This window comes from Apaloderma vittatum, unplaced genomic scaffold (assembly GCF_000703405.1).
Source record: "Apaloderma vittatum isolate BGI_N311 unplaced genomic scaffold, ASM70340v1 scaffold4905, whole genome shotgun sequence".
Classification (NCBI taxonomy): Eukaryota; Metazoa; Chordata; class Aves; order Trogoniformes; family Trogonidae; genus Apaloderma; species Apaloderma vittatum.
The window spans coordinates 1-14,167 of record NW_009716351.1 but is presented as its reverse complement, the minus strand read 5'-3'; the positions used below and the strand labels follow the sequence as shown (position 1 = coordinate 14,167).

The window sequence follows — 14,167 nt, the reverse complement described above, 5'->3', positions numbered from 1 at the left end:
ACAGACTAAAGGAATTTTGCTAATCACTTCAGCTTAGTTTTTCTTTTCAGTGCGGATTCTTGGGTTTGATATTGTGTCTTTCTGGTCTGTTGTTCTAAATCTTTCAGTTCCTGTACTTACCACCATTTTCCATTTGAACTAATGATTTCCTGTGTAATCTAATGAGCTGTAGTAAATGAGATAAGCTATATTTTCTCACCCTAAATGTCAGCTACCCAGTTAATGTTACGTTTTATTGTGCTTCTATTCCAAAGCCTTACACACAGCTATAATCAGACAAATGGGTCTGTACTTAACAAAGTGATTTTTCTTTTCTTTAATATTGGGAATATTTTCATCCTCCAATGACACTTATTAAAAATCCATGCTACCTGCCTTACAGTTTCATTTCTTATTTCATTGCTTTGACACTGAGGTGATTTTAGATTGTCTTTCCAAATTCGGTCTGTTTAGCTGAACTTTTGCTCCAGTAGTTTTAATTTCCGCCTGTGGTCACGAGAGTTTTACCTCTCTCTTCTGTGCAGTTGTCACTGGAAGCTGAGGCAAAACATTACATTGACTCTGAGGGTCTTGACCTTGTTCTTACTGCTGTTATATTCTGTCTTTTCTCTATATATAATTGAAGAATCTTAGGGGGCTGGCTTTAGCTCAGTTGGTTGCTGATAACACCAAGGTCGTGGGTCCAATCCCCATTCGGTCCCCTTGTGTTGCCTGATCTAGTTGAGAGGCGTCCCTGCCCATGACAGGGAAGTTGAATTAAATGATCTCTAAGGTCCCTTCTAGCCTAGGCCAGTCTATGATATTCTGATTTCTTCTGCAAAGTCCATCTTAACTTCATGAGTTCTTGTTTTGTCACTATATATGCTCCCTTTGGTGGTATATCTTCCTTTACTTTAAGGTCTCTTTTCTTTTAGGTACTCTCCTTTACTATTTATAAAGGAGCTTCATTTGAGTTTAGAGGCCTTCCCATGTGGGTCTTTGTGTTTGTGATGCAAGTCCCAGATAATTTTTGTGCATTTGACATAGATGGCTTTGACAATACAGTTCTTGATCTCCTCACTCCATTTGTCTTAACTGACAGTGTATTTTAATTGCTTAGTTTGCTGGTATAGCAGTAATTTTCCATTCGTCTTAAAGTGCTGGTTAAATGCATCCTGCACTCCTTTTTTCTATCTGTAAGGTAAACTGTATTTAATCCTTTCTGAGCTAAGACATGCTGAGACTAAATTTTGTTGATGTTTAATGCTGTTGCTGCTGAATTAAGCATGCATTGTTAAACTAATAATGTTGTCCTCATATATGCAAATCATCTGTATTTTTGTCCTTCATCTTTAAACATATTCTAATACAGATTTCTTGCACAGATTCCACCGTTTTCTTGATGTGAACAGTCACAAAGTAGAGAGGACGATAGAAGGGTAAGTTTTATGCTTATGGATTAATAATGGATTAGTTAATTTTTGGAAGCATTTTTGATACTATTTTTGTTATTAGAATACATGAAAAATTGATAGTTCATTCTGACCTTGGAAAAGCTGCAAGCTGGAAAAGACTAACAGAAAAATTTCTGAACTCACCTCTTCCAAGTGTTGAAGAAACAAAGGTATGTATGGTGCAATTTCCTTGTTCTTTTCTGTTTATACTGACAGTGGGGACTTCAGTTGTAAAGTGGTGTTGAAAATTTCAGCTGACTTAGCAATGGGGTTTGCAGTTGCTGTTCAGGTCACAGATTTTCAGGGTTGTATTCTTTAGTTTCCCATTAATTTTATCCTGTCAGGGTTTCAGCACATGCAGTTTTGTGGCTTAAAGGACAACTCATTACATGTTTTGTGGGCAACATTCTACAAATGTTATATCTAGAACCTCAGTGAATGTATATTCCTGTCTGTTCTAAAACAAACCAGTTCTTATTCTTTGTCCCATTATTTTACCTTAAATCAAAATGTCTAGATGCATTACTTTAGTATTTCCAAATGGAGTCCTCCTGCCCTGTAGCTTCCTTCTTGTGTATGTTTCACCTTTTGATAGGCTGTGTGAAATCAATTTAGGATATGGACTAGATGGATATGGCAGAAGGTGTCTTGCTTAGGCACTTTTCATTGTGGTAGTTTAATAATGAATTTGATCTTTGAAAACTGAAAGTTTGTGATTTAAGAGGTGGTGCTCCGTGTAATGATGTTCTTTAGTAGGTCTGTGTGTTCCGAGTTGTAGTTTGATTTTACTTCTCATTGAACTGACATTTACCTTTCTTTGCACTGTTGTAGATTTCCTCTGATTTGTGGGGAAAAGCCCGAACCCTCAACAGCTTAAATATATTTTCAGTTAGTATACTGTACTCTGTAGATTTTTGAAAATGTACCTCCAGTTGTGCTTGTTTTGAAAGTCAAATAAAATTAAAAATAAACCAAAACAAAAGCCTAAGCAAGCACTTGCTACGTGAATGTTGCAAGTGTCCTAAGGCTTGAAAGAGCCTTTTTTCCTTTTGAATATGCAACTGAAAATGTAGCTGGAGATGGATAATATCTCATATTTGTGAAGTTAAACTGCATGTAGGTTTTAGCAGTATCACATAACTGTGAGGACTGAGTATTTATCAGTTTTATGACTGGTGAGTGAAACTAGCTCATATGCATGATTCTGTCAACAACCTGCTAGTGTTCTTTGACAAACCCTTGTAGAGTCAGTAATGTTCAGTAGAAACATACTTATTCCATTTATAGTAGGTGAGTATGATGCTGCTTTACCAGATATTTGAGATACTTTAAGTGGATGTCATTCCCAAACAACTTAGTAAGTGTAGATGTACATATGTTAAAGTATATAGGATGTAGATAGCAGAATCTCAATATGTCTGGGTATTAAATGGTCTACTGATGAACTTTGAAAGAAAGTCTTTTCCTAGTAAGTAAAGGTTGTGCTTCAAGCAGCTATTAGGGAGTAGATGGTAACACAGATTTCTGCAGTGTATTGATGTTGGCACCTAATTCTAATCTAACTAATCTGTTTCACAGTTATGTCAGTGCAGTATTGGAGTTGCACCCTTAATGCTTGGTGCAGATTTTCAGATGAGGGATGAGAACGTGAACATGATCTTAAAACGTAGCAATTTTAGCTAACTTGGGTTTAGCCTCTGTTTGAAATAATCAGCCTTATGAGTAAGGGAGCTAAGACTTAGTTACCTGCAGGCCCGTTACTTGTGTCCTTACAGCTCATCTACGTTAATGTATCTGTCCATTATCCCTTGTCCTCTGGTGACTTCTTACTTTCGTAGTACTTTAGAGTTCCTCTTACCTATTTTTGTGTGTTCTCAGATTATGACCTTAGTAAGAACCATCTTATGCTGGGGCTACTTTTGAAGTGTTTGTGTATTGATCAGCTAATTAAGGGGCAAAAGAGAATTCGTAACATTCAATATCGTGTTGCAGATGTTATTTTTTGTAGTTCGGGACTGGGGGATGAGAACTAATGTGGAATGTTCCTGCACATAATAGGCTGAGTTTCTTCCTAACCAAAATCTGTTAGACTGCTTATTAAATTACTTTTTTTAATATGTTTTAAAGACAGATACACACTATTCCATACTGTCTCTTCTGTTGTGTTTGTCTGATTCTCCATCCAACACCACCTATGTGGAAAAACCAAGAGACAAAGAAGTGGGTAAGTTTACAAGGTGTTTATGTTGCTATTAAAAGATACAGTCCATTAACGCAATCTAATAAGAAGGACATTTTTCCTCTCCATTTTATCATCTCCATCACTTCCAGGTGCTTTATTAATTGTCTTTTTATGATTTGTGCATTTAAATTAGCCTGCAAATCTTTCCTACCCCTGCTTATATTACCTCACTGAATTAAGTTTTCCAGCCACCAAAGTACCTTGGGAACTCTCTTTGAGTCATACCACTATCTCTTACTGACGTACTCCACCTGTTCAGCAGTGCTTAAAAGACAGACAGTGGGTTTCTGTCCTCAATCTTTGTCTTGCACCTCAATAGGAGGTCTGTTGAAACAACTTTGGTGATGTAAATTCTGGTTCTGTGTGAAGCCAAGGAAAGGGAGATGCTTTGAAGGTTTTCAGAGGGAGATCCCAGCTGCCTGCTTTTTCAAGTAGGACTGCTTCACTCAGTGCCTAAAAATGAGGCTTTTGCTTAAGTTTGAGTGGATGCCATCCCCCATTTGTTTGCAGTGTTGTATCATAGGCTGAAAGAAGAGTATTTCAGACTAACCTAAAGCAAATCTTGCATCTTAAGATTCCTTTTTGAATGATCTCTGCACATTCCCTCGGCGGTGTTTTGAATGCACTTTCAGCCCATTCCAGGAATGTGAATATGAAGAGGTTATCTCAAACAACACTAATTACAGTTGAGTAAGCTTCATGTTTAAGATATAATATATTGTAAGTGTGATTGTTATTTTTAAAGTATTGCACATCACGTCATGGATGTGTGGTGTCTTTCTCGGAGAGTAAGATAGTTCTTGTTTTATGTTGTTTGCAGTCCAGGGTCCTTGTGCGTATGAAAATTATACATTTCCAATGTTTCCAGCGAGCTGAATGGGACTAGTCACAAATAAGTGATATGTTGCATTCTTGCATGTTTTTGAGAGTTGAAGTTTAGGGTGGTGCAACATAGCAATGTGCTGATGGCACACCATGTTGTCATATATGGAGTGTAGAAACAACCAAATTGAGAATTAAGAAATATACATGGCTGATACCTCAAAATTTACGTGCCTGCAAGTGTGTAATGATAAATGGAATGTCTTTTGTTTTAGATTTAGAGTAACAACGTAATTTTAACTTTGGAAGTGTTTTTAGAGGAAGAGCAAGTCAGAGTTATACTTATTACTTCTATGTTCATGCTTCTCTTAGAAAAGGAAGAAGAATTTGATTGGGGAAAGTATTTGATGGAAGGAGAAGAAATTTACTTTGGCCCAGGCATAGATACACCAGTAAGTAATTTCTTAAGCTAGAAAAGTCCAACTGTATAAACTGTTTTGAAGCATGCTGGAGACCTGATGTGTATGCTCTGTGTGATTCTCACAGGATTGCATGGTAGATTACTTCTTAGGTAATGCCAAGAAATACACCCAGACCCAAGTACAGTAACAGTAATATAAATGCTTTTGTTCTTCCCTATGTTTTGACTTAAAGAAATACACCCAGACCCAAGTACAGTAACAGGAATATAAATGCTTCTGTTCTTCCCTATGTTTTGACTTAGTCCTGCAACTAAACTGGTTCCTTCTGCTGACCCCTGCGTGCTCCTAATGAGAATGTCTTGTACTTATGTGATCTTCTCTGATTGTCCGGTTGTCTCATTTGTCAGGTTATTAATTTTATGTATAACTTAAACCAGACTATGGCAGAGAGTTTTGTTAGTCTTAGTGTCCTGAATTTACTTTATCATGGCAGAAAGAAGAAAAGTGTTTATGTTTGCATCCTTAGGTCAATAGGAAGCGAGTGTGGATCTGTGTGTTATGTTTCACTGCAACTTGCTGGGTTTTGTTGTACTTTATAGGATTGGTCTGGAGAAAGCGAAGAGGAGGAAGATACTCAGCCTTTGAGCAGGGAGGACTCGGGTATTCAGGTGGACAGGACACCTTTAGAAGACCAAGATCCAAATAAGAAAACAGTACCTAATGTTTCCTGGAAAGGTTGGAATAAGCTATAAATCTTCTGATATGGTCGCACATACGCAAATTTGGCAAGCTGCTGCAGCTTAATTTGTTATTCTTTAGTGAGGTGTTACGTATTAGGCTTGCAATTTTAGTTTTAGGGTGCACCTTATTTTTCACTGCTGCTTGTTTTATTTTTAACATTAAAAAAGCAATATGGAAGATTTAATCTGATTTCTGTTGATGCTGATGGAGAAGCCTTCTATTTACTTCTGTAGAAGTATCCATGTGTATTCCAATATAGATATGGAAACATACAGTAAATGTAGCATGTAGTTGTACAGATATAATGTAGGTTCTTAAGTATCAGGATGCTGAAACAAAATCTGGTTGACAAGAGAAACATTTGACTCAATTCTGTGTACGAAGTATTTTTTTAAAAAAACAATTTGAATTAAAATACGAGTGGCTTGCTCTTGAGTAGCTTCAGGGAGTATTAACTCTACCTGTATATTTTTGCATAGAATATTGTAGGGTACAGGATACTCTTTATAAGAAGACTGCGTAATATTTGTGTGTTGTATAAGTAGCAGCTATCTAACTGAGGTTAGATAAAGTTTTTTGATAACCACATTTAAGAAAAATATTTTGAGGTAATGTACTAAATGCGTCATAAAAAGGAACATGCTGACATAGTTGATATTTGGCAGTTTATTTTTTAAGTCAGCTTGGGATTTTTATGTATCATTTGAGAATTGCCTAAGACAGAAGCATACTTTTAAAGGAAAATTTGGAAACAACATAAAACTCCCAGTTTATTTTTTAGGAGAGGAGGCATTTCTATGTAAATAAATTTGTGCCTGATGGTATCGTATATATGAATTCAGTAAAGCGTAAACAGTTGTAAATTGTAACTGAGTTGAAAAGATCTGTGATTCTGCAGCTGAGCAGATACGCTTATTAATAACTTTTCTGTGAGTTTTATAAGCTTTTCCTGAATAATTAAAAGTACCTCACCGACTGGCACGTGTTTTCACAGTTGGTGAACCTGATGCCCGCAGCTGGCTGGAGCAGCACGTAGTTCCTCAGTACTGGACAGGGAGAGCTCCTCGCTTTTCACATAGTTTGCACTTGCACGCCAACCTAGCTGCGGTCTGGTAAGAAAGCAGTATCACTTACGTGTTCCTTATTGATGTGTAATGCTAAAGAACAGCTTTATTAAGCAGCTTTGCTGTGGAGACGTAGCGATAGTGTAGTCATTACTGATTTAGTTAAAAACAGAGTTAAAAGGATATGAGTTAAGATGAACGAATGAGCTGGTTTTTCTGTTGATAGATTCTTTCCTTTTATTTAGTTTTTATTCTGTTTATCATATCAGAGGGAGGGTTTTCCTTTTTCAAAGCAGCAAATCTTACTGTTGAATTTTGTTTGGGTTGACCCTTACAAAGTTCTCTGAGGATCTAATGCAGGCGAGTTGTAAGTGATCCTGGAAGCCACGAGTTCCCTAAAGCTTTTTTTTGTCTAGTTTTAGTGCCTCCCTTACAAAGTTAGTCTTAAACACAGGTTTTGTATGCAGGCGAGTTGTAAGTGATCCTGGAAGCCATGAGTTCCCTAAAGCTTTTTTTTGTTTAGTTTTAGTGTCTACCTTACAAAGTTAGTCTTAAACACAGATTTTGTGTGTGGAAGGAACATAAAGCTGTATATAATCAGTGATCTGCTGGGGTTTTGAAAAGAAAATGAGAGGAAAGTTCAATTTAAAAAAAACCCCACACCTGATTCTTCCTTCTGTCCCAAATTCCTATGTATCAGCACTGCAGTAATACAGATCATTAGATTTTTCTTTGATTCCTTAATTTGATGAATTTCTTATTCTCAGCTCACACTAAAATAAATTTATCTAGCCAGTTAGGAAAGAAAATTTACAGTGAATATTAGGAAACCAGTAACATAAGTAATAAATTTATCTAGCCAGTTAGGAAAGAAAATATACAGTGAATATTAGGAAACTGGTAACATAAGCAATATTGCTCCTGCTGCAGTTTTGTTAGCAGTTTTTACATGTATGTGTGCTCTAGAACCAGTATTACTTAATTTGGATTTTTTTGATTTTGAACGTGATTACATAAATTTTGCCACTTGCTCCTGCTGCAGTTTTGTTAGCAGTTTTTATATGTATGTGTGCTCTAGAACCAGTAGTACTTAATTTGGATTTTTTTTATTTTGAATGTGATTTCATAAATTTTGCCACCAATTATATTAATGAGTCAAAATACTACAAATGTGAGTAATCATTCTATATTTTGCTAAAATGTTAAAAATACTGTGGAAGCCTTACAAACAGGATCACTAGGGGAAGTTCTTGGGTAGCTTGAAAGTTTCCATTTCTTAAGTAAACTTTTGGGCCAAAGTGTGACTTTTCATGTGCAGGTCAGGGAAATTAGTATTTTAGTTTTTAGCTTTAGTGTTTTTAACAGAAAGTAACTATAAATTTTCACATCATTGAATGTGAAGTAAGAAAAGAATCAAGGATCAAGAACTTAAAAAAACAAAACCAAAAAGAAACAAGTCGACCAAACAAACCAAAAACATCCCCCAAAATTCCAAAATAACCCAGTCAGTACTTTAGGTATTTGCTACTTAATTGCTTGCTGTGCTGTGTATGACTAGATGATATTTGAATGCTTTCCATAGTATTTTGCTTAACAAGATGAAAACAAATCTGCCTTTTTATGCTTAAAATGTTCCCATGATCACTGAACCTCCACAGTTCTAATTAGAACAAAGCTGAGCCTTAGGATTATTGCTTCATTTGTCGTTTCAGCTGATTCCGCTGTTATTTCATTCCTTAAATTGTTTCTGTTGCCTTTTTTTGAAGGGACCACCACTTGTACACCAGTGATCCTTTATATGTGCCAGAGGAGAGAACCCTGGTCACTGAAACTCAGGTTATACGGGAAACTCTTTGGTAAGAGCAACACCAAAAAGCTTGCATTTTAACTTTTAGTATTTCACTCAAGGAAATGAGACATTTATCCTTGAAGTCGTGTCAGAAGACGGAGCCTTTAGCCTGATGATCAAAAAGCTGCTTATGTTTGTTAGCCATTCAGACTCACAAAGAGGAAAGTAGCTTACTTCTACTTGTGTACATCGATTTTTCAAGTTGAGCTGTTAAGAAGAACCAAGTTCTTATACTGCCCCTATGGATTTTTAATGCAGTGTCCAGTTTTAGAAAGGAGGTTTGAATGATCCTTCAGCTGGAAATTACCTGAACTGGAAAAGAACTTCAGCAGATACTATTTACATGATACCAGTGTTTTATTGTTCTAGTGATAACTTACAGTACCAATAGCACCGTAGTTGATCCCTGGTCCCTTTTATTTGAAGAAAAGAAGCTTTTAGACAAGGGAGAGCTAATTCTTTTATTAATTATATAATTATGAAAAATGACTGCTCTCTTTGTTTCTTTTCAAGGCTACTTTCAGGAGTGAAAAAGCTTTTTATATTTCAGCTGAATGATGGAAAAGTGGCTGTGCGGAATGATATTATTTTAACTCATTTAACCCATGTAAGTTGTTCCTGCGTCTTAGCTGAATGTATCTGTCGTTAGGAAGATGTAATTTTAGGGAATAGGAAATCAAACTGCTAGTGGCAAAATCACATTTTCACAATTGTTCTTAATTTTGTCAGAACACATCTGACTTAACAAAACTGAATAGGCTGTTCCCATATATGAGAATGTGATGAAGTGACAGAGATGGCAGGATTTTATTATATTTTAATTCATAGAAATATGAATTTGTAAAATAAAAATTTTTATTAGGTGTTTCTAAAAAATGTAAGTTTTTAAATTTTTTTTTTTTTTTAATCTAGAATTGCTTGAGATCTGTGTTGGAGCAGATAGCAGCATATGGCCAAGTTGTTTTTAGACTGCAGAAGTTTATTGATGAAGTGATGGGACACAGCCCGGAAAGTATAATGCACGGAACAGTTGCCACTCCAAAGAAAACGACCGAAGCCCCATTCAGAACCTACCAAGCTTTTATGTGGGCCTTGTACAAATATTTCATTAGCTTTAAAGAAGAACTTACCGAAATTGAAAAATGCGTAATTAACAAAGGTATAGTGCAAAGGAAATTTAACAAGAGGGAGGGGTGCAAGGTATTTTTTATAAGAGGGAAACATGAAAAAAATTATGCAGATACATTTTGAAACTGTGAAAGTTGCCATGCTGCATTTTAAAACCTCATTAATAACACTGGTTAAAGTTTTATTTTCTTTTGGATGTTACCTTTACACATCTTTGAGTTTGTTTTTTATTTTTTTTTCCCCAGATAAAACAGTTACACTTTCAATAGTAATGGATGAATTGTCTCCCAGACTGGCACAGCTGAAGGTGCTTCACAAAGTTTTCAGCACAGGAGTAGCGGAAGTGCCACCTGACACGAGAAATGTTGTACGAGCATCTCACCTGCTTAATACTCTCTACAAAGCGATTCTCGAATACGACAGTGTTGGCGAAGCATCCGAGCAAACGGTAGAGGGGATCTTTCCTTCCTTAACAGAATGACACACCAGAAACTTTAGTGATACAAATTTCTTTATGGTGGCAGGGAACAGTAGCCCTCAGGTGTGAAGGACTGAGGACATATTTGAACGCCCTAATGCATTCCTGTTGTCTGAAATGAGTTCACTAACATGGACAAAATCAGATTTATGAGGAGATCAGTAGCTGTGTGTTTTTAGGTCGGAGGGGAGGAATTGCGGGGAATCAGAGGCCAAGAAGCTGTTATGGAAGAGGGAGCTTTGGAATAGTTTTCCCTCCTTCTATTTCTACATTTGCATAATTCCGGTAATGCTGAAATGCAACAGTTTGAGTTTTTACAGTAGATTGTTGACTGCACTACTGAAAATACAGTAGCTGTCAGTATGTCCTTTTGTTTTCCTGTTTTGTACGTTAGAGAACCACAGATGGTTTTATGGCTATCCCTTGCTGTTTAAGAGATCACAGAATCATAGAATGACCTAGGCTGGAAGGGACCTTAGAGATCATTTAGTCCAACCTCCCTGTCATGGGCAGGGACGCCTCTCAACTAGATCAGGCAACACATGGGGACCGAGCGGGAATCGAACCCACGACCTCGCTGTTGGTCATTGTTGTCAGCACTGTGCTCAAACCACTGAGCTAACCGGCCCCCTAATGTTAGATGTTAGAGTGAAAAAAAATGAAAGCTGCTGTTTGGGTCTAGCTATCATGACAGAAGTAACAAGGGGAGGCATGTGCAGTGCAGGTTTCCAGTAAAGCTACCAAAGCTCTGATTTTTAGTGTAACATTTTATCTTTTGAAACCCTCAGGTTACGTATATCTTGTAGACTACAATTGCACAATTAAGAGGTGCAGCTTTGCTGTATTGGTTCTAATGCTTAGTATAAAAACTTTCCAGTATTATTTTTTTTTCATTTTAATTTTTTCCCCTTCTTTAAATTCAGGTCTCCCTTCTGTTCTCTCTCTGGGTTGAAACTGTGAGGCCATACTTACAGACAGTGGATGAGTGGATAGTCCATGGTAATTTGTTTGATCCTGCAAAAGAATTTATCATTCAGAGGTAGGGGTGCTGGCACAAGGCACACATAATGTTGGGCAGGTGTGAACACAAAACCTGCCATAGAACTTGGAAAGTAAAAGGTGACAATAAAAGTAGGTTTTTATGTTTAGTGTTTTACTTCAGTAGAATTAATTTCTTAATCATGCTTACCTAACTTGTCTCAGACTTCCCATTAGGGAAATTACATTAGATATGAAGACCTACCAGGTATTGTTCTGGAATACAAATAGTTTTAATTTTTGCTACTTATGATAAATAATCAGCAGTCTTGACTCTGAGTGTGTAGACTTTGAAAACAAAGGCATTTGAAAAAACTACAAAATTAATTTTTTAATGCTAATACTAATGTATAATTGTGATAATTCAAATGCTATTTAGAATTAAAACACTTGTTGCTTCTAACTTGTAGTACAGATTAATACCGTGTCTTGATTACGTACACATGTCCTAAACATTTTTTGAGCAGTTAATTCCTCTGTTGGCATGCTATATTTTGCTGGTTCCTTTTTTGACAGCTTGCAGTGGAAAGTGAATATAACAGAATTTTGGCTCATAATTGCAAATTCATTTCCACCTATCTGCCAAGCTTAATTGAACCTCTGTCTGTTAAAGCAGGTCAAGGTGAGCATGAAGTAAGAGAACAGCTCTAGTGCTATTGTGATAAATCCGTAGCAGCTAAGATCTTTTAACATCCTTATTATGTCCTACTGAGCTTTTCTTTCTGTGGTTCTATAGCTGAAATCACCAAGACGGGTGATTTCAACTTTTATTTATACCTGTGCTTCATTTTAATTATCTAATTTAGGTTGTTTTCCATCCGACTTCAAAGACCAAGCTGTGTGTCTGATGTAGACAACTCAAAAAAAGCAAAGTGAACTAAGAATTGAGTTTCATCTACTCTAGAAAGTTTTGCCTTCCCCAGTTGCTTTGTTATGGATTTTAAATAAATATGCAAGCCAGTCATTAATCATTTTTGTTGTTAAGGATGCATTCCCTTGTGAACAGTTAAGTTCCTGGACAAATTTAATTATAATTATTCTTATTTGCCTTATTTGGAGGGTTTATTTGGTTATATGATTGTTTTTATCTCCTGTGAGCTGTTTCTTTGTCCTGCTAAAGCTGTCATCCTTTCTAGAGGTGCCTAGCTAGTTTGTAATACGAATGAGCTTGTTTTATATAGTTCTGGAAGCTTTTTTTGGCTGTTCTGAGAGAAAGGCAAGGTAGAGCAAAGGTTATACGCATCTTCTAGTAGCGAAGTTTCATCTTTTGTGAGGAAAATACTCAACAGCTATTTATTTCTTCCCAGAAACAAAAACGTTCCAGTTAACCACAGAGATTTTTGGTATGCTACCTACACATTATACAGCGTGTCGGAGAAGACGGAGAATGAAGAGAAGATGAGTGATAATGCCAGTGCCAGCTCTGGCAGCGATCAGGCGCCATCGAGCAGGCAGCACACGATGGTCTCTTTTCTGAAACCTGTGCTGAAGCAAATCATCATGGCTGGGAAGTCCATGCAGCTGCTGAAGAACCTGCAGTGCAGAGACGGCTCTCCGCAGCAGGTCGCATCGAGAGGTGAGGTGTCAGTTTGTGGACTGCCCTGCCTTAGGGGATCTGGCAGTATGGGGGTGTGTTTTGGAGTGGTGTTTCCGTGGTTTTAGAATAATATCACGCTCCGTGTTGAATGTTGGTGTCATAGTTGATGCCTTCATATCAGATTGGAAGCAGTCTTCCAATGCAAACAGGAGAAAAGAGCAAATACAATAAAAATTAAGTGTTCCCTTTGCTTTGTACTGCTTTAATTTTTTCTTAAACTTGTTTTCTTGTGCTTGCAAAACTTGTTTTTTATGGAACAAGTGAAAACGGCTTGTATCTTCTAATAGTAAAACTCTTGTTTTAATAAGTAATTGATTTGCTTTACTAAGTGGTTGAATAATGCTGAGATAGCATGTGGAACACTGTTTAGGAAGAAAGCTAACTAATTAGATGAAAGATATTTGGATATGTAGGATATTTATCTTCAATGATTGTAAACTATTGTTCAGCAGTGTAACATGTTGATTTTGGGTTTTTTGTTTTGATTTTTTCTATGAGGTGAAGTGCATTTTTGTTTTGCTGTTTCTGGGTGTTTAGAGGTAGAGAGAGTTGTTTTGGAAGCTCTCTAGGTTCATTTTTCCCCTTTGGTGTGAGAATATAATCTAGTCCAGTGAATATTGAAGGTTTGTTTCAGGTGCTAAAAATTAATTGCTTTTGCACCTGAAAAAGGAAGTTTTTCACAGTCTCTGAAATATTTCATATTTCAGACACTCATTCAGCAATCTGTTTGAACCCATGCCTGACCTTAGGCATTAGACTGATCTGCTGTTTTAGCAATACTTATTTAAATAGGTATTTGAGTTTGTTTTTTTTCCCTGAATTGTGCCTTAAATTTGGTGTGTTAAAAGTTTAAAAGTAATTGTCGGACTGTGGAGTTCTTTTAGTTCAGATGGTGCTTTCTCTTGGAACAAAATCTTACTGTGGAACACGTTGCCCAATTTAGATGCCGAACGGAAGAGTTTGTATACACTGTTCTTGGAATCGGTGCAGTCCCGCCTGCGGCACGGGGAAGAGTCTGTTCCAGATATTATTACAGAGCAGCAGGCCACAAAGCAGAGCCTGATAAAGATGCAGTCTATAGCAGAAAGACACTTGGAGCTGGATGATGTCCATGACCCGCTGCTGGCTATTAATTTTGCCAGGTAAATGAACGATCTCCCTGCTGTGTTGTTGAGAGCAGTGCCCTGCCTGCTGACATTTGGTAGATCAGCATTTCATTGCTGCTGAAAACAAGCAAGCACAGGGTCAAGAGGAGCAACAGCAGTCAGTGACAGAAGCTAATTAATAAACTAAAAGTAAAATAGAAATAAAAATATAAAAATAAAATTAAAATAAAATTAAAATAAAGAAAAA

At 36.8% G+C, this 14,167-nt stretch overlaps 1 protein-coding gene across 1 annotated transcript; it reads left to right on the top strand.

The window, feature by feature from the left end:
- Positions 1-1,351: 1,351 nt before the first annotated feature.
- On the top strand, positions 1,352-13,956 carry TUBGCP5 (tubulin, gamma complex associated protein 5; the record flags this gene model as incomplete). The annotated part of the gene is made up of 13 exons (XM_009869487.1): positions 1,352-1,418; positions 1,495-1,603; positions 3,561-3,657; positions 4,870-4,949; positions 5,519-5,654; positions 6,655-6,772; positions 8,491-8,580; positions 9,087-9,180; positions 9,486-9,732; positions 9,947-10,149; positions 11,103-11,218; positions 12,525-12,793; positions 13,758-13,956. Coding segments are annotated over 13 exons (1,825 nt in total), but the record flags the coding sequence as incomplete, so codon positions are not given.
- Between the last annotated feature and the right edge of the window lie 211 nt (positions 13,957-14,167).